Raw genomic sequence first — 14,986 nt, 5'->3', positions numbered from 1 at the left:
ATACTGCATACCTGTCGAGCGAAGTATTCCTCTACTATTTCAACATCATATTTCACTGAGCTACACTTGGTTGTGGATGCCAGTTCTAGGAGCGAGCTAGCATGCTCAGCCTTCATTCCCTGTTTGATAAGGTGATCCTATTTGGACAGCAAGAAAAAGTGTTTAGGAGATCAATATAGGCAGAGTCCAAAGCTTTCATCATCTTCAAATTTAAAAGCTTCAGAAAGCACAAAGCACTCTGGCTTTGAATAGTCTTAGCAGCAAGCTCTGTGTTACCTTTATCCAGTTGACATAGCAGTTGATCCGGAGCCGAGAAGACCATCGCAGAGTGTGCAAGATGTCACATTCGCTCATCTCAGGTGAGTTCATGGATAGCTGGTTAATGTAAGTCTTTGATGGTGGTAAAATTCCTAGGATCCTCCATAGTATCAAGAAGTAATATTGAAGGGCACAGGCCTCCTGGAGAAAGGAAAAGGAGCATAGAGGTAGCACTTGGTATTGCCTCAAGATCTCCCTCACAGTACAAACTGCTCCAAATGCAACTTTTAAGAATTGTGTAGAGTCCTGATTTTAAATTGACATTTGGCCCCCAAGTCCATTCTCCAGATCTTTATAGAGAGTGCACCTACCAGAAAATGGCAGAACACACATACAAATAATTTGTTCCATATTCTGCACATTTCACAGACCAAAAAGGCTATTCCAAGACAACTTTGGCTCCCTAATAATTTACCAATTAACCAAAAGAGGGCAGGACATTCTGTTTAGCAGACCTGCAATCAGCTGTTCATTTTTGTGGCTTGGAATTGCTTCTAGAAGTATAGAGACACATTAACAGAGCCACAGAAAAATATCAGGCTTGAGGCTTTCAATATCACACATCAACCAGTATTCACAGGAGAGATGGCACTTGGGGGGGACCACTAATTCTTAAATTACAGTTCTCTCAGTGGTAACCAAAAAAAACGCAAAAGCTGATTAAATTCTCTTTAAGGTGAACATAGCTACCCAAACTACCTAGAAATACTGAAGAATCAGTCAGTTTTGCAAATTAATATTCAATAAACTGATTACATCTCAGAAGAAAATTTCTGATAGAAATGATCAATGATCAAACACAACCCAAAGACTTCCCAGGGTTCCACCATCTTACCAAGGCTGTTACATTCTTGTTTTCCTTTCTCCTAACTGTATCAAGCTGGGACCCAGCTGCAAGCAGGGCTGTCAGTGCAGCATAAAGCTCATCATACTTGACAAGCTTGGAGAAAAGGACGTCACATGCCTGACATAAAGAAAGAAAGACAGACAATCATTTCTTTATTTTTAAAGTATTTTTTCCTACTGCCTATGCACTATCATTTATCCTCATGATTGACAAAATATCCCATCAAATCATACTCATTAATTTCTCCTTGGAGCAGATTCCCATTCTGGGATGGTGCTCACAGTTTGCAAGCTATTGTGAGCACACAACTGCAGGCATTAGAATGAGAGAGTAAGGCAATTATTTTTGTCCATTAAAATACTTGCATGTGAAAAACACTAACAAAGATTGTCTTCAAAAATCAAGGGCCAGAGGTGCCAATCCAGCAAGGACGACCCCCACAGCAAAAGTGCACCCAACAAATAAATATCCAAGTAACATTTTCCTATTAGAATGAGCTCAAATCGTAACACAGACCACATTTCCTGACTATAAAAAGTCAGTTATTCCCTTTCCCCCCAGTAGGCTGATTCTGGTGGAAAACCATCTGACCCACATATAAAATGCAGTTTTAAAATTCCTAGTACCACAGAATCAAGTCGGTTCAAATCATCCTCTGAGGCTTCTGGGGACAGGACACAGTAGAATCTGGGTTGTGGGACAGCGTCTGAAAAGTAATGTGCTGATTAAAAGAATGGTCTCATTCTTAACTCTGTCTAACTAGTATGCAACATAAAAACTCAGAAAATACTTTACAACAAGATTTCCCAACCTTAACAATATTGACATCTGGAGCCAGATAAGTGTTTGCTATGGGAGGCCATCTTGTGCACTCTAGGTGATTTAACAGCAGCCCTGGCCTCTACCCACTGAATGCCAGTAGCACCCCCAGTTATGACAACCAAAAATATCTCTAGACATTGCCAAATGTCCTGGAGGGGAGGGGACAAAATCACCCATTGAGAACAATTGCTCTAAGAGTTAAGTAGGGTGCTCTAGAATCAAATCAATCAACAAATTATGTCATTAGTCTGAACACATTAAACTTACATGCTGTTTCCCTAACATCAAATAGTAAGAGAGAACAGTAAGCTCATACTAAGGTTTCACAAAAGTTTCCACAAAATACACTTAACATCTAATAATCCTCAGGATAAGCACAAACGCACATTAAAAATACACACAAGAAATACCTCATCCAAAGAACAGACAATTGCTATATGAGAGAAACACTAGAGATAATCTCATGTTCACATTAGTTTCAGACCAGCATGTCACCAAGACCCAAAATGAAATTTAGCTGTACATTAGAACCACAACTCTAAGGGAAAATGAGGAAAATTAATCACACAGAGTGGCAAGAATCCATATACTGTACCCCATGGCCAGACACCAGGATTCTGATTTCTTGTGTCTCAATTTATTTTTTAGTTTTTATTTTTTTTGAGACAGGGGTCTCACTCTGTCATCCAGGCTGGAGTACAGTGGCGTGATCACAGCTCACTGCAACCTCAACCTCCCAAGCTCAAATGATCCTCCCACCTTAGCCTCTCAAACAGCTGGGACCACAGGCACGTGCCACCATGCCCAGCTACTTATTAAAATAATTTTTGGTAGATGGGATCGATGTTGCCAAGGCTGGTCTCAAACTCCTGGGTTCAAGCGATCCTCCCACTTTGCCCTCCCAAAGTGCTGGGACTACAGGCATAAGCCACCATTCTCAGCCTCAATTTTTTTTTTCCTTGAAATAGAGTCTTGTTCTGCTGCCCAGGTTGGAGCGCAGTGGTGCAATCTCAGCTGACTGCAACCTCTGCTTCCTGGTGCAAGTGATTCTACTGCCTCAGCCACCAGACTAGCTGAGATTACAGGCAGGCACCACCAAGTCTGCCTAAATGTTTTTTGTATTTTTTCAGTAGAGATGGGGTTTCACCATGTTGGCCAGGCTGGTCTCGAACTCCTGACCTCAAATGATCTGCCAGCCTCTGCCTCCCAAAGTGCTGGGATTACAGGCATGAGCCACAGTCCCTGGCCTCAATTTTAAAAAAATAAATAAATGTAGGTTATGTGGGAGTCCATTTCTGAAATGTTTTAATCCATAGGTGATTTGCCATCCATAGGGATTACACTAAAGCAAATGACCAAAGATCCTCCAAGAGTCTCCAAGCTTCTAATTCAACCCCGCCAGTGAGAACCAGTAAGTCAGTTTCCTACTGACAATCTTCTTTCTGACCTGATGAGAAATGCTTAGACCAGTTTTCTTCTACTTCTTTGAACCCATGATAGAGAGGAGTGGTTGCCCGGCGGCTGTTGCTGTCCTGGGATCCACTTGCCCACCCAAAAGGAGGACTTAGCAGGTTATGCTGTACCTTTTAAAACACAAATACTGAAATTAAGAAAGATACACAGTCACCATTCAGCTTTTCACTTAGGCATGATAATAGCTCGGTACACTAAATCTTGGAAGTCTGAATGTGGGTATTCTACATTCAAATATTCTGTTTTATTGGGCACCATTCAGCTTTTCACTCAGGTATGATAATAGCTTGGTATATCAAAGCCTGGGAAACTCATAAACCAAAATAAAAATTTAAAGATTTTTCTGCGACTACTTTTGGAATGCAATTTTTGGTGGAACATAAAGGGACTAGTGTTCAATGAAACATTTTAAGAAATGCTGAACACAGTTAAGTTTGAACGGACCTCCTATTCTCATTTTGGATCCTTACAACAAAGGAATTTACCAATCCATAAAAGTTACTACTTGACTGTCATTCAACCACTAAGAAATACTCATTGAGGGCCGATGCTCAGGGCACTGCATCAGACACAGGTAGAGCAGGGCAATTCATGGAAGAACGCCTTTGAACACAGCCTACATTCCACTTTTTAAAAATGCATCAAATCAAGTAATCTACACTTATCACTTAGGCTAAACATCAACTACAAGTCTCAGTGGTTCTCCTAATCCTACCCACCAACCTCCCAACACTTGAAATCTAAAGTGAGCAGGTTATTTAGGTCATTTGGGCTATGGATCATGGTAACCATTGAGAAGAATTAACTTCTCAATAACAGTGAAGCAAAAAAGAATGTGTCGGTCTGTACCTGCTCAAACAGATACACAGGGGCTTTGGAGTACTGATGAAGCAGATAATCAAAGATGAGAAGGAGGCGAGCCAAGATGAGTGGCACGGAGCGCATCTGAGCATCCATGTTGACGCTCAACTCCTGGATGATCTGGACAAAAAGCGTCAATATGGCCCGCCGGCCTGTCTCAGTGAAGTTGTGGAAAATGAGGAGGAGCAGCTGCAGGTGTTCTACATTCAAATCTTCTGTCTCATTGGGCACCACGCCTTGCAGGGCATTCTGCTTCATTGTAGACAAAAACCTACCAGAGAGAAAAGATGACTATGTCTGGTGGGGAAAAGAGCATTCTCCAAGAGTTATAATGTCAAGCATTAGAAGAGTTAAATTTCCTAAACCTAGGCAGTAAGATAACAAATTAAGGAAGAAAAAAAGGCTAAATGGTAAAGAGAAGAGAGAAACTAAATTTTGGCTAAAAAAAGTCAGACTTGGCCAGCCAGGCACAATGGCTCAGTCTATAATCCTAACACTTGGGGAGGTCGAGGGGAGGATCGCTTGAGGCAAGCCTTAACACAGGCATATTAATGCCCACCCTGTCATTTGTGACCGTGAAAAGTACTACAAGCTCCCCCCAAAAATGCTGCTATTGTTCCTTTCTGATTAATAAACTTGGACAGGTAAAACTAATTCAATTACTTTTCCCTATACTTTGATTCTATCATTTAATTCTAGTTTTGAGAGTTTATACTACAGGTTAAAAATCACTGCATGATAATAGTAAAAAATAACTCAATAGACTATAAAGCAATAAAAAAGAAAGTATACTATTCAGAGAACTTGTCAGAAGAGCTTTTATGCAAAAAAGGAATGAATGTAACCAAATGTTTCTACTGCCTTTGGCTATTAGGAAAGAGATTTGTGGTTTAATATTAGGAAAGAGATTTGTGTGTTTAACAAGGGTTTCCCTCATTGCACCCCTCTACCCTCTCAGCCTTTTTGCAAGATTCCACCAGGAAAAATATAGTGAGTCTTTGGCATTCAAGGAGGTTTATGATTTCTAAAATCCAGCATTAGAGCTATTTGATCCTAGAATGGGGAAAAGAAAGCAAAGCCTTTTAGGAAAACAAACTGCTTTGAAGACTTCTAACCATGTAAACAAAAATGGCAAATACAGGTCCATCTAAAGCGGATTTAGATGATTAATCTGAGCTTCCCCCAAGGAAAAAAATTCTTTAAAATTTGTCCAAAAAAGACTGCAAGTCCCCCTAAGTGGCTTCATGTTGAAAGCAAAATAACCAAGGACAGAGTTGGCTTCCCTGCTTGTCTTTAAAAAAAAACAGATCAGGATAAAATTGGTTCTGTTCAAGATTGTAGTTCCATCTAATAATTATAACCAAATCCGCCATGTGCTACAGGGAGACTTTATTTCCAGACCAAAGTTGACATACTTGTTTTTTTAACAGCACATCTCCAACTCCATCCCTCTTCTACCCTTCCCACTCTAAACATTATCATTACAGCAATGTATCAAAGCCACAGATTAACTACAAAGTCAAACAAATAAAAAAGGAAATAACCTCTACAGACCTTCTCTTGGAGGCATCTTACCTGTCCCAAACTTTAAGGCATTCAGGGACGTCAGGGTCACCTTGAGCACTGGCTTTATGTTGCCAGATGAGCAGGAGGCGTGAAAGCACAGAGAGGCTTTGAGGGTGAATGTACAAGGGCCAAGGGCCCTCAGAAAAAGGAGCCACTCCTAGCTGCTGCAACAGTGTGTTCTGACAAGAAAGACATGGAACCCAACATTAGGAAACAGATATAGGATAAAGTCAAAAGGTTACTCATGTTCTCAAATGTTTGTTTGTTTGTTTGTTTTAGTATTGGACAGAATATTTTAAAGAAAGAAGGACCCAGAAATTCAGATTTTGGAATAGTTTGGATAAAGATCATTTAGGTCAACAAATGAGAAAAACATAAATGAAAATTTACTGATCTAACCTCATTAACATTTATAGTTAATGAGTGTCAGATATGGGCTCCTGAAAAAGGAGAAAAGCATTGAGATATTAGAATTGGGATAATTTTGTAAAGGGACAAAACATGAAAAGTTGTTGCCTTTGAAAGCAAACTTCTTGAGCAACTATAATAGCTAATAGTTTTTCTTTAATAATCAGTTACATAATACAAATAACACCCAAAAGGGGAAGATCCAACAACTTAAGAGATTCGCTGTATTGGCAGAGAAATTCTGCCTATGAGATCTGAAAGCCCAGAACTCAACAAGGCTGTTCTTTACCTCCAGGTGGAGCATGTCTTTCAAATGAGCTTCATTTTCAGCTCAGTTAGCTAAGCTGCAAATTATCTTCTCAAACACACACACACACTGAGCAGGATGCCAGTGGAAAACCAGACAAACGCCTGCTTTCTCATTTGGCTTCAGAAGACACAAAGCATGGTTACTGTGGGATGTAGGATAAATTTCTAAGTCTGCCAAATTAAATTATATTTTTACACTACATCCTCAAGGACCCTTCCTTGAAAATGAATGTTATGCAAAATGTCGCCGGCCTCAAGAGCAGTTACCATAGGTCGAGCTAAGCGCAGAGCGTACTTTATTGTCACACAGGATGTGCCAGGCAGAGACAGGAAGTATTATATGCTCCATGTCACTGAGGAGGGAAGGTGAAGAACATGACCAAAGCTTTAAGGTCTCTAAGTGGTAAAGCCAGGTTTATCTCTAAAACCAAGTTCTTTTTTGGTTTTGAGAGTCTCACTCCATCACTGAGATCACGGGAGTGCAGTTGCGCGATCTCGGCTCACTGCAACCTCTGCCTCCTGGATTCAAGCAAGTCTTGTGCCTTAGCCTCCTGAGTACTGGGATTACCAGCTACTGGTACATGCTACCATGTGCCACCATGCCTGGCTAATTTTTTTCATTTTTAATAGAGACAGGGTTTCACAATGTTGGCCAGGCTGGTCTCGAACTTCTGGCCTCAAGCAATCCACCCGCCTCCCAAAGTGCCTACGCACCTGGCCTCTAAAACCATGTTCTTAACCACCATTCTCAACACCATGTTCTCAACACAGTCATAAACAACTTCTTAATTTCCTAAGTTCGATGAAACAATTTAAAAAAAAAAACCTACCTGAGCTACATGAAAAATACTAACTGTAGCACAGTTTTAATAATGGAAAAATCAGGAAAAAAATCTAAATGTTCAAATCAAGGGGTGTACCTAGCCATATATATGGATAAGTAACACATATTCTTTATAACGCTATTTTTTAACGCTATTTTTTTAGCTCTTGTTTTTCATCTTTGTGTCAGTTTTTCAGGCCTCAGAGCCACAAAAATTAGTTAACATGCCACAGGAACCTGGTCTTTCGCTCCCACCCCAATCCTTCCTTCTCAGCTCTAAATAAAGTAACTGACTCTCTAAGAAGTCAAACTGCACCACAGTCCATCTAGCAGCAGAACTCTGGCCGAGTCCTCCCTTCTTCCACTCCTCTTTCATACTGGCATTTCTGAGGGTTCAGCCTCAGCCTTCAGCTCTCTTGCTAGTCTTACTGTTTCTCATTACCTCAAAAACTGCCCCAATTTAATTCCTGAATTTCACTCACATTCCCAACTATTTTCTAGACACTGGCACCCCAAAACTTCTTCATAGTCAAACTGAAACCTTAGGCCGAGCACAGTGGCTCATACCTACAGTCCTAGCTATATGGGACACTGAGGTGGTAAGATCACTTGGGCCAGGAGTTCGAGCAGCCTGGGCAACATAGCAAAACCCCATCAGGAAGACAGACGGATAGACGGGGTGGGGGGGTGAAGGAAGGAAGGGAGGAAGGGAGGGAGGGAGGGAAGACCAACCAGCTGGGGATGGTGGCACACACACATAGTCCCAAAAGGCTGAGGGCAAGAGTATTACTTGAGCCCAGAGTTCAAGACCAGCCTGGGAGATATAGTAAGATCCCTACCTCTAAAAAAAATAAACAAAATAAAACCCAGTCTCTCTTACCCCCAAACCAACTCTCCTTCCTGACTTTCCTACCTCTATTAATGACAACAGCATCCTTCTAGTTTCATTTGAGTTTTAAACTCGGGTAATATCCAGGACTCCTTCCTTTCCGTGCTCTTCACCCCATTCAAATAATGGCCCATGATCTCTGCTAAATGTCCTGTGCCGTATCTCCCTCCTTTTTCATGATCCCACACCAATTCAAGTTATCTTTACCTCTTCAGTGTCTATAATAGTACCTGGCACATAGTAGGTGCCCAATGAATATGTATTGAACAAATGAAACAAGAAACCGCAACAATAATATTAAACAATAATACAATTATAAAGAGAGCTAACATTTAGTAGGTATTAGTACTAGGTACCAAGCACTATTTTTGTTTTACTTTTCTTGTGTGGTAAAGTATCATAAAATTTACCATTTGAACCATTTGTACATGAACAGTTCTGTGGCATTAAGTACATGCACATTATTCTGCAGCCCTTACCACCATCCACGTCCAGAACTTTTTCATCTTTCCAAACTGAAACACTGTACGCACTAAACACCAAGTCCCCACTTTCCCACCTCCCTGCCCCAGGCAACCAGCATTCTACTTTCTGTCTCTATGAATTTGACTACCTAAGTACCTCTGAAGTGGAACCATACAGCATTGTACTTGTGCTTGTGACTGACTTATTTAGTATCATGTCTTCATGGTTCATCCATGTTGTAGCATGGGTCACACTTTCCCTCCTTCTGAAGGCTGTACAACTTTCATTGTAGGGATGGATGTTTTGTTTATCCATTCAAATGTCAATGGACACCTGGGTTGCTTCCACCTTCTGCTACTGTGAACAACACTGCTATGAACATGGGTGGATAAACACCTGTTCAAGCCCCTGCTTTCATTTCTTCTGGGGTATATAAGTAGAACTGCTGGATCATATGGTAATTCTATTTTTTTTTTTTTTTTGCAGATGGGGATCTTGCTGTGTTGCCCAGGCTAAAGTACAGAGGCTATTCGCAGGCGCAATCATAGCACACTACAGCCTCAAACTCCCAGGTTCAAGTGATCTCTTGCCTCAGCCTCCTGAGTAGCTGGGACTACAGGCACGTGCCACCATATAGTAATTCTATATGTAATTTTTTGCAGAATTGACACACTATTTTCCATAGATACTGTACCATTTTACATTCCCACCAGCAATGCAACAAGAATTCCACTTTCTCCACATCCTCACCAACACTTACTTTCCATTTAATGATAGCCACCCTAATGGGTGTAAGTGAAGTGGTATCTCATTGTGGTTTTGAGTCACAAACATAATTGAATATCACACATTTGTCCAAACAAGAACTATAGAAATATATAACAATATAGATGAATCTTGGCAATACAGTCCTATATCATACTACATGAAAAAAAGAGAGAGCCTGAAAACATTACATAGAGCATGATGTCATTTGCTATAAAACTACAAGCAAATATTAAAACTTTTTTTAAATTTAAGGAATACAGATTATATACATACATACACATACATATACATATATGACTAAGGACATAAGGAACCTGAGATGCAGGATTCAAGACATCAGCTATTTCAGTGGGGAGAGAGAACCACAAGATTGGAAGTTCACAATCAATGTCCTAGATTTTGTTTTGGTGGTGGGTTTGCAAGTACAAGTGTATATGACAGTATCTATCTCCTATAATTTGATTGATTCTTTTAAAACACACATTTTGTCTTTCTTCAATTACTAGGGGTGTTGAATACTCTTCCTATGTTTATTGACCACTTATACTTATTTTCATATAAATTGCCTCCTTGTGTATTTGTCCACTTTTCTGCTAGTATAATCATCAGGAGTTTCTGTTTTTGTGGGTTTTCCTTTTCTTTAAGCTTACTGACTTAAGATAAAGGACATATTTTTTATTTCTGGAAATGATCCTAAATATAAGGCACAGGGACATATTAGAATCACCTCTCAACGCTCTTTCCAGGGAGGGGATTTAATGACAAACTGCTCCCTAACAACTGGAGCTACAAGCCGGGCGCAGTGGCGCACGCCTGTAATCCCAACACTTTGGGAGGCTGAGGTGGGTGGATCACCTGAGGTTAGGAGTTTGAGACCAGCCTGGCCAACATGGTGAAAACCCATCTCTACTAAAAATACAAACATTAGCCAGGCATGGTGGCACACACCTGTAATCCCAGCTACTCTGGAGGCTGAGGCTGGAGAATCGCTTAAACCTGGGAGGTGGAGGTTGCAGTGAGCCAAGATCGTGTCACTGCACTCCAGCCTGGGCAACAGAGCAAGACTCCATTTCAAAAAAACAAACAAACAAACAATTGGAGCTGCAGCCTATGGAAGCTGGTGTCATGAGCGCTTGTTTAGATGGTCACAGCACGCACAAACCTGCAGGTTAGGTGACTGAAGGTCAGAGGTTACCAGCGAGTGGTTGAAGTGATAGAGAGCTGCAGCAAACTCTTCATCTGATGAACCTTGAAGATAAGTAGAAAAGTCAATTATTTAAGCAGCTATTGAATGCACCACACCTCCCTGCCAACAGCCAAACTCCATGAGAAAAAAAATCCACCAGGCACATATCTTGTCTACTGACCCTTGAGTCCATCTTTGTCTACCTCCTTGATGATACTGGCTAGGGTGGCCATATGGTGTTCTGAAAGAGATACACTCAGATAGTTTCGGATAAAATTGTTCCGAGAGTTCAACATGGAAGAGGTGATGAAGTTCAAAATGTTGGAAGCCAGACCTAAGAACTGAAAGGAACACAAAATCTAAGTTCTTATCAGGGTCATAAGCCCAGCGTTCCTCTAAACTCTGATTACAAATCGAAAATAAAATATGCTCAGAGGTCTCATGCAATAAACACAATGAATGAAAGAATCAGATTTTTTAAATCACTTACAGTGGGCCTAAGTTTCATTATGAGAGTCTCTCTTTCCCATGTAATTCTACTTACACAAAATGGTATTCCAGTTTAATATAACAGATGTTACAAAACAGTGTATGAAAACAGGATTTCCACATAGACTGACCCATTTCTTTTGTTCTCCTAAGGTCCTTTGTCCAGCTCCAATTCATTACTGATATATTCAATCCTGAAGCCTATATTAATGATTATTACACATATATAGAATTCCTACCTCTTCTCTACTAAAATTAAATTGAATTATTATATAAATGTTTTATGTCCACATCCTTGACTAGACTGTAAGCTATAAATATGAAGGCAAGAATTATATCTGACTCACATCATCAGAATGGGGACTGACACTTACTAGATAACCAATACTAGTTGAACCAACAGTTCAACCATAGCAAGCACTTATGATGTATCCGACTTACGCTAAGCACTTTACAAACAGTCTCTCTTTAAGATGTCACGACACCTTTAGATGCCGGTACAATCACTCTCATATGATAGGAGACAAAACTAAGGCTGGAAAAACTTCAGATTCTTGCCCAAAGTCACAAAGCCAGTAAGTGACAGAAGTAGGTTTCAAACCTACTTCTGATTAATTCTAAAGGCCAGTAAAGAAACAGTAACAGTCACACAAGATATTTAATGACAAATAATCAAGACATATAACTCCTAAGCAAAAATATCTTTAAACATTACAGTTATCCAAGCCACAAAATGTTTGAGTTCAAATGATCTGCTTCTCATACCCCTAGTTCCCCATGTCCACTTCCCCTAAACCTTACAAACCTACTCTTACCAACTCAGGATCTTTGCGACTCGCCAAAATGTTGCCCTTCTCACCAGGGGCCTGCTTACTGGGGCTTTTAACCCGAGGAGAACTTTCCAGTGGAGGAGGTGGGGGAGGGGGCGGAGGTGCTGCTTTCTCTTTACTGGGAGAAATAGTCTCCTCAAACCATTGCCCCAAAATAGGCTCACTGTCATCGTCTGAATAGAGAAAGAGAAAGTAACGAAAATAATTTTTTTTTAATGTTTTTAGTGCATCTGCTTCCTAAAAGTGCTTAAGTCAAAAGGAACACAAGGATATCCTGATTGTGATGGTGGTTACAAGGTTGCATTTTTTTTATCAAAACACATCTAAATGCATACATAAAATAAGAGCACCTTATTCCATGTAAATTATGCCCCAATAAAACTGATTTATTTTTCTTTTTTTTTTTTGAGAGGGAGTCTCACTCTGTCACCCAGGCTGGAGTGCAGTGGCGCAATCTTGGCTCACCGCAACCTCCACCTCCTGGGTTCAAACAATTCTCTTGCCTCAGCCTCCAGAGTAGCTGGGACTACAGGCAGGTGCCACCATGCCCAGCTAATTTTTGTATTTTTAGTAGAGACGGGGTTTCACCATATGGGCTAGGCTGCTCTCGAACTCCTGGCCTTGTGATCCACCTGCCTCAGCCTCTCAAAGTGCTGAGATTACAGGTGTGAGCCACCACGCCCAGCCGATTTATTTTTTAAGGAGCCCAACAAAGAAAGAGAAACAACTTCACATTATTTAACTGGTAACAAGCCAAACATTTTCAAGAGCAAATTTATACCTGCCTTAACAACCATAAATCAAAGGATGGTAAGAATCACGTCTCCCTCCATATTTCACATTGTTCCCACAAACGTGATTATGAAAGAATCTGAGGTACTTACCTTATTTACTCTCTCATCAAACTAAGGCAGGAGGGCATGCCAGTGTGTTCACTACAACAGGATTAGGTTTCTCTACTCAAGCTTCCCTAAACTATGACTGAGACAACATCCAAACCGAACACCTCACATGTGACCTTTTGAGTTTCACTGAGAAAGCTTAGAGCAGAGGTCACAAAATGAGACAACACAGGAAGAAATATGGAATAACTGAGATGTTTTCTGATTTTGGAGGGAAAGGAATGAAAAGTAACCCGGGCTTGGCTGAAAGTTGTGTCCATCATTCATTCATCAACAGCTCAACTTGATCTTAAATAACATGTCATCTTTGAGTGCACATAAAACCAAGGTCCAGGCTAAGCAGGTGAAAACAAAATGGAAACTTTTGTTTGTTCAGGAAACTACAGGAATCTGCTGAGAACACTCCTGTTGCACTCTATAGCTTATCTCTGGGAGAGAGAAAAGAGCGGCCCCTACCTTGGCTGCTGTCCTCCTCCGTGCTACTGAAATCATCCTCATAGTAAGTATTGGAGTCGGTGGAGGCGCTGGCATCACTGCTCATGGAGCCCTTCCTCTGCCGCTGCAGGACACATGCCTAGGAAAATGACAATTACACAACCAGAGCCATCCTACTTAATCTCATTCACCACATGAAAACTTTCTCCAAATCTCTTTATTTTTTCCTAAATCCAAGAAGTATGCCTCTTAATAGCTCCCTTAAGGACTTTCACCACTTTATCCTACAAAAACACTACCAACCAGAGACGTGGACAAGAACTGAAAAAAACGAGTGTTTCCATAGTGTCCTCTATGCTTCTGCTTCAGTAGGCCAATCATCAGAAATCACCAAGTAGCTACATGTATCACAAAACTGATCATCAACAACTGATTCAAATGTTTGGATAGATTCAACCCGTTAAGAATTTCTCACTTCGCCGGGCGCGGTGGCTCAAGCCTGTAATCCCAGCACTTTGGGAGGCCGAGACGGGCGGATCACGAGGTCAGGAGATCAAGACCATCCTGGGTAACACGGTGAAACCCCGTCTCTACTAAAAAATACAAAAAACTAGCTGGGCGAGGTGGTGGGCCTGTAGTTCCAGCTACTCGGGAGGCTGAGGCAGGAGAATGGCGTAAACCCGGGAGGCGGAGCTTGCAGTGAGCTGAGATCCGGCCACTGCACTCCAGCCTGGGCGACAGAGTGAGACTCCTTCTCAAAAAGAAAAAAAAAAAAAAAAAAAAAAGAATTTCTCACTTCTTCTACACCATTACCACAACTCTGGGTCTATAAAAATCATGGTGTATAGTCAGTCTTACTCATTTCAAGACAGTTTTATAGATATATATATCTATAAAATAAATATATTTATATATGTTATATATTTTATATATAGTATAAAACATATAATATGTATCATATATAAATTATGAGACATTCTTCTAAATTATCAATGGCTTGACTCCCACCCACCTTTCTGTAGGAAGTTGAAAGTAATGTCAAGAGCAGGTTCATCAGTGGGACAGAGTCAATCAGCCGTTGAATCCTCTGTATGGAAGTGCTCTGGGCCATAATGCTCAGGGCTGCAGGGGGGCCATCTGTCTCCCAACCCTGAAGGCAATGATATCAAAGGGCAATTAATGATACTACTCAGCCAGAAAAAACAACTTGAGTTGATGGATCAAGCTAGCTTGGCCAGAAGTGGATCCCGCAATCAATATGCTGGTTACCATGGGGACAACCTCCTCACCTTGTGAAGCGCCTCCACTTGTAGGTCTTGAAAGAGTGACGTTAGCAGTTTGATGGCATGGTTTGCCAATATTACTGAGAGTACCCCAAATCCCTGATGCCTACGCAAAGAAAAAGGAAAACACAATCCTTAAAATAATTAACAATAAATTACAACTTCTGAAAGAGTGCCATTTTGGGGTCTCAGACCCCTTTCAGACTCTGTGGACCTTTCTTCGGAAAAAAAAAATTGTACATACATACATCTGCATAAAATTTCTGAAGTTCACAATCTCCTTGAACCCCATCCACAGATGGCCTAAGGATC

At 40.8% G+C, this 14,986-nt stretch overlaps 1 protein-coding gene across 24 annotated transcripts in view; it reads right to left on the bottom strand.

Annotated features, from left to right (window-relative positions):
• UBR4 (ubiquitin protein ligase E3 component n-recognin 4) overlaps positions 1-14,986 on the bottom strand; it is a 139,632-nt gene that overhangs the window by 101,174 nt on the left and 23,472 nt on the right. For all 24 annotated transcript variants that reach the window (XR_012425209.1, XM_015441762.4, XM_015441781.4 and 21 more), the window contains 13 exons: positions 14,681-14,780; positions 14,404-14,541; positions 13,413-13,530; positions 12,040-12,227; positions 10,917-11,076; positions 10,712-10,797; positions 5,897-6,066; positions 4,310-4,592; positions 3,435-3,570; positions 1,792-1,871; positions 1,154-1,282; positions 277-459; positions 12-137 (listed from right to left, as the gene is read on the bottom strand). Coding sequence is in view for 23 of the 24 variants with exons in the window: in XM_015441762.4 (XP_015297248.2) it covers positions 12-137; positions 277-459; positions 1,154-1,282; positions 1,792-1,871; positions 3,435-3,570; positions 4,310-4,592; positions 5,897-6,066; positions 10,712-10,797; positions 10,917-11,076; positions 12,040-12,227; positions 13,413-13,530; positions 14,404-14,541; positions 14,681-14,780 (1,897 nt within the window). In the remaining variant the exon portion in view is untranslated. The remainder of the gene's footprint in view (positions 1-11; positions 138-276; positions 460-1,153; positions 1,283-1,791; positions 1,872-3,434; positions 3,571-4,309; positions 4,593-5,896; positions 6,067-10,711; positions 10,798-10,916; positions 11,077-12,039; positions 12,228-13,412; positions 13,531-14,403; positions 14,542-14,680; positions 14,781-14,986) is intronic.

This window comes from Macaca fascicularis, chromosome 1 (genome assembly GCF_037993035.2).
Source record: "Macaca fascicularis isolate 582-1 chromosome 1, T2T-MFA8v1.1".
Taxonomy (NCBI): domain Eukaryota; kingdom Metazoa; phylum Chordata; class Mammalia; order Primates; family Cercopithecidae; genus Macaca; species Macaca fascicularis.
The sequence above is the reverse complement of the archived record's forward strand: the minus strand, read 5'-3'. Positions and strand labels throughout refer to the sequence as shown.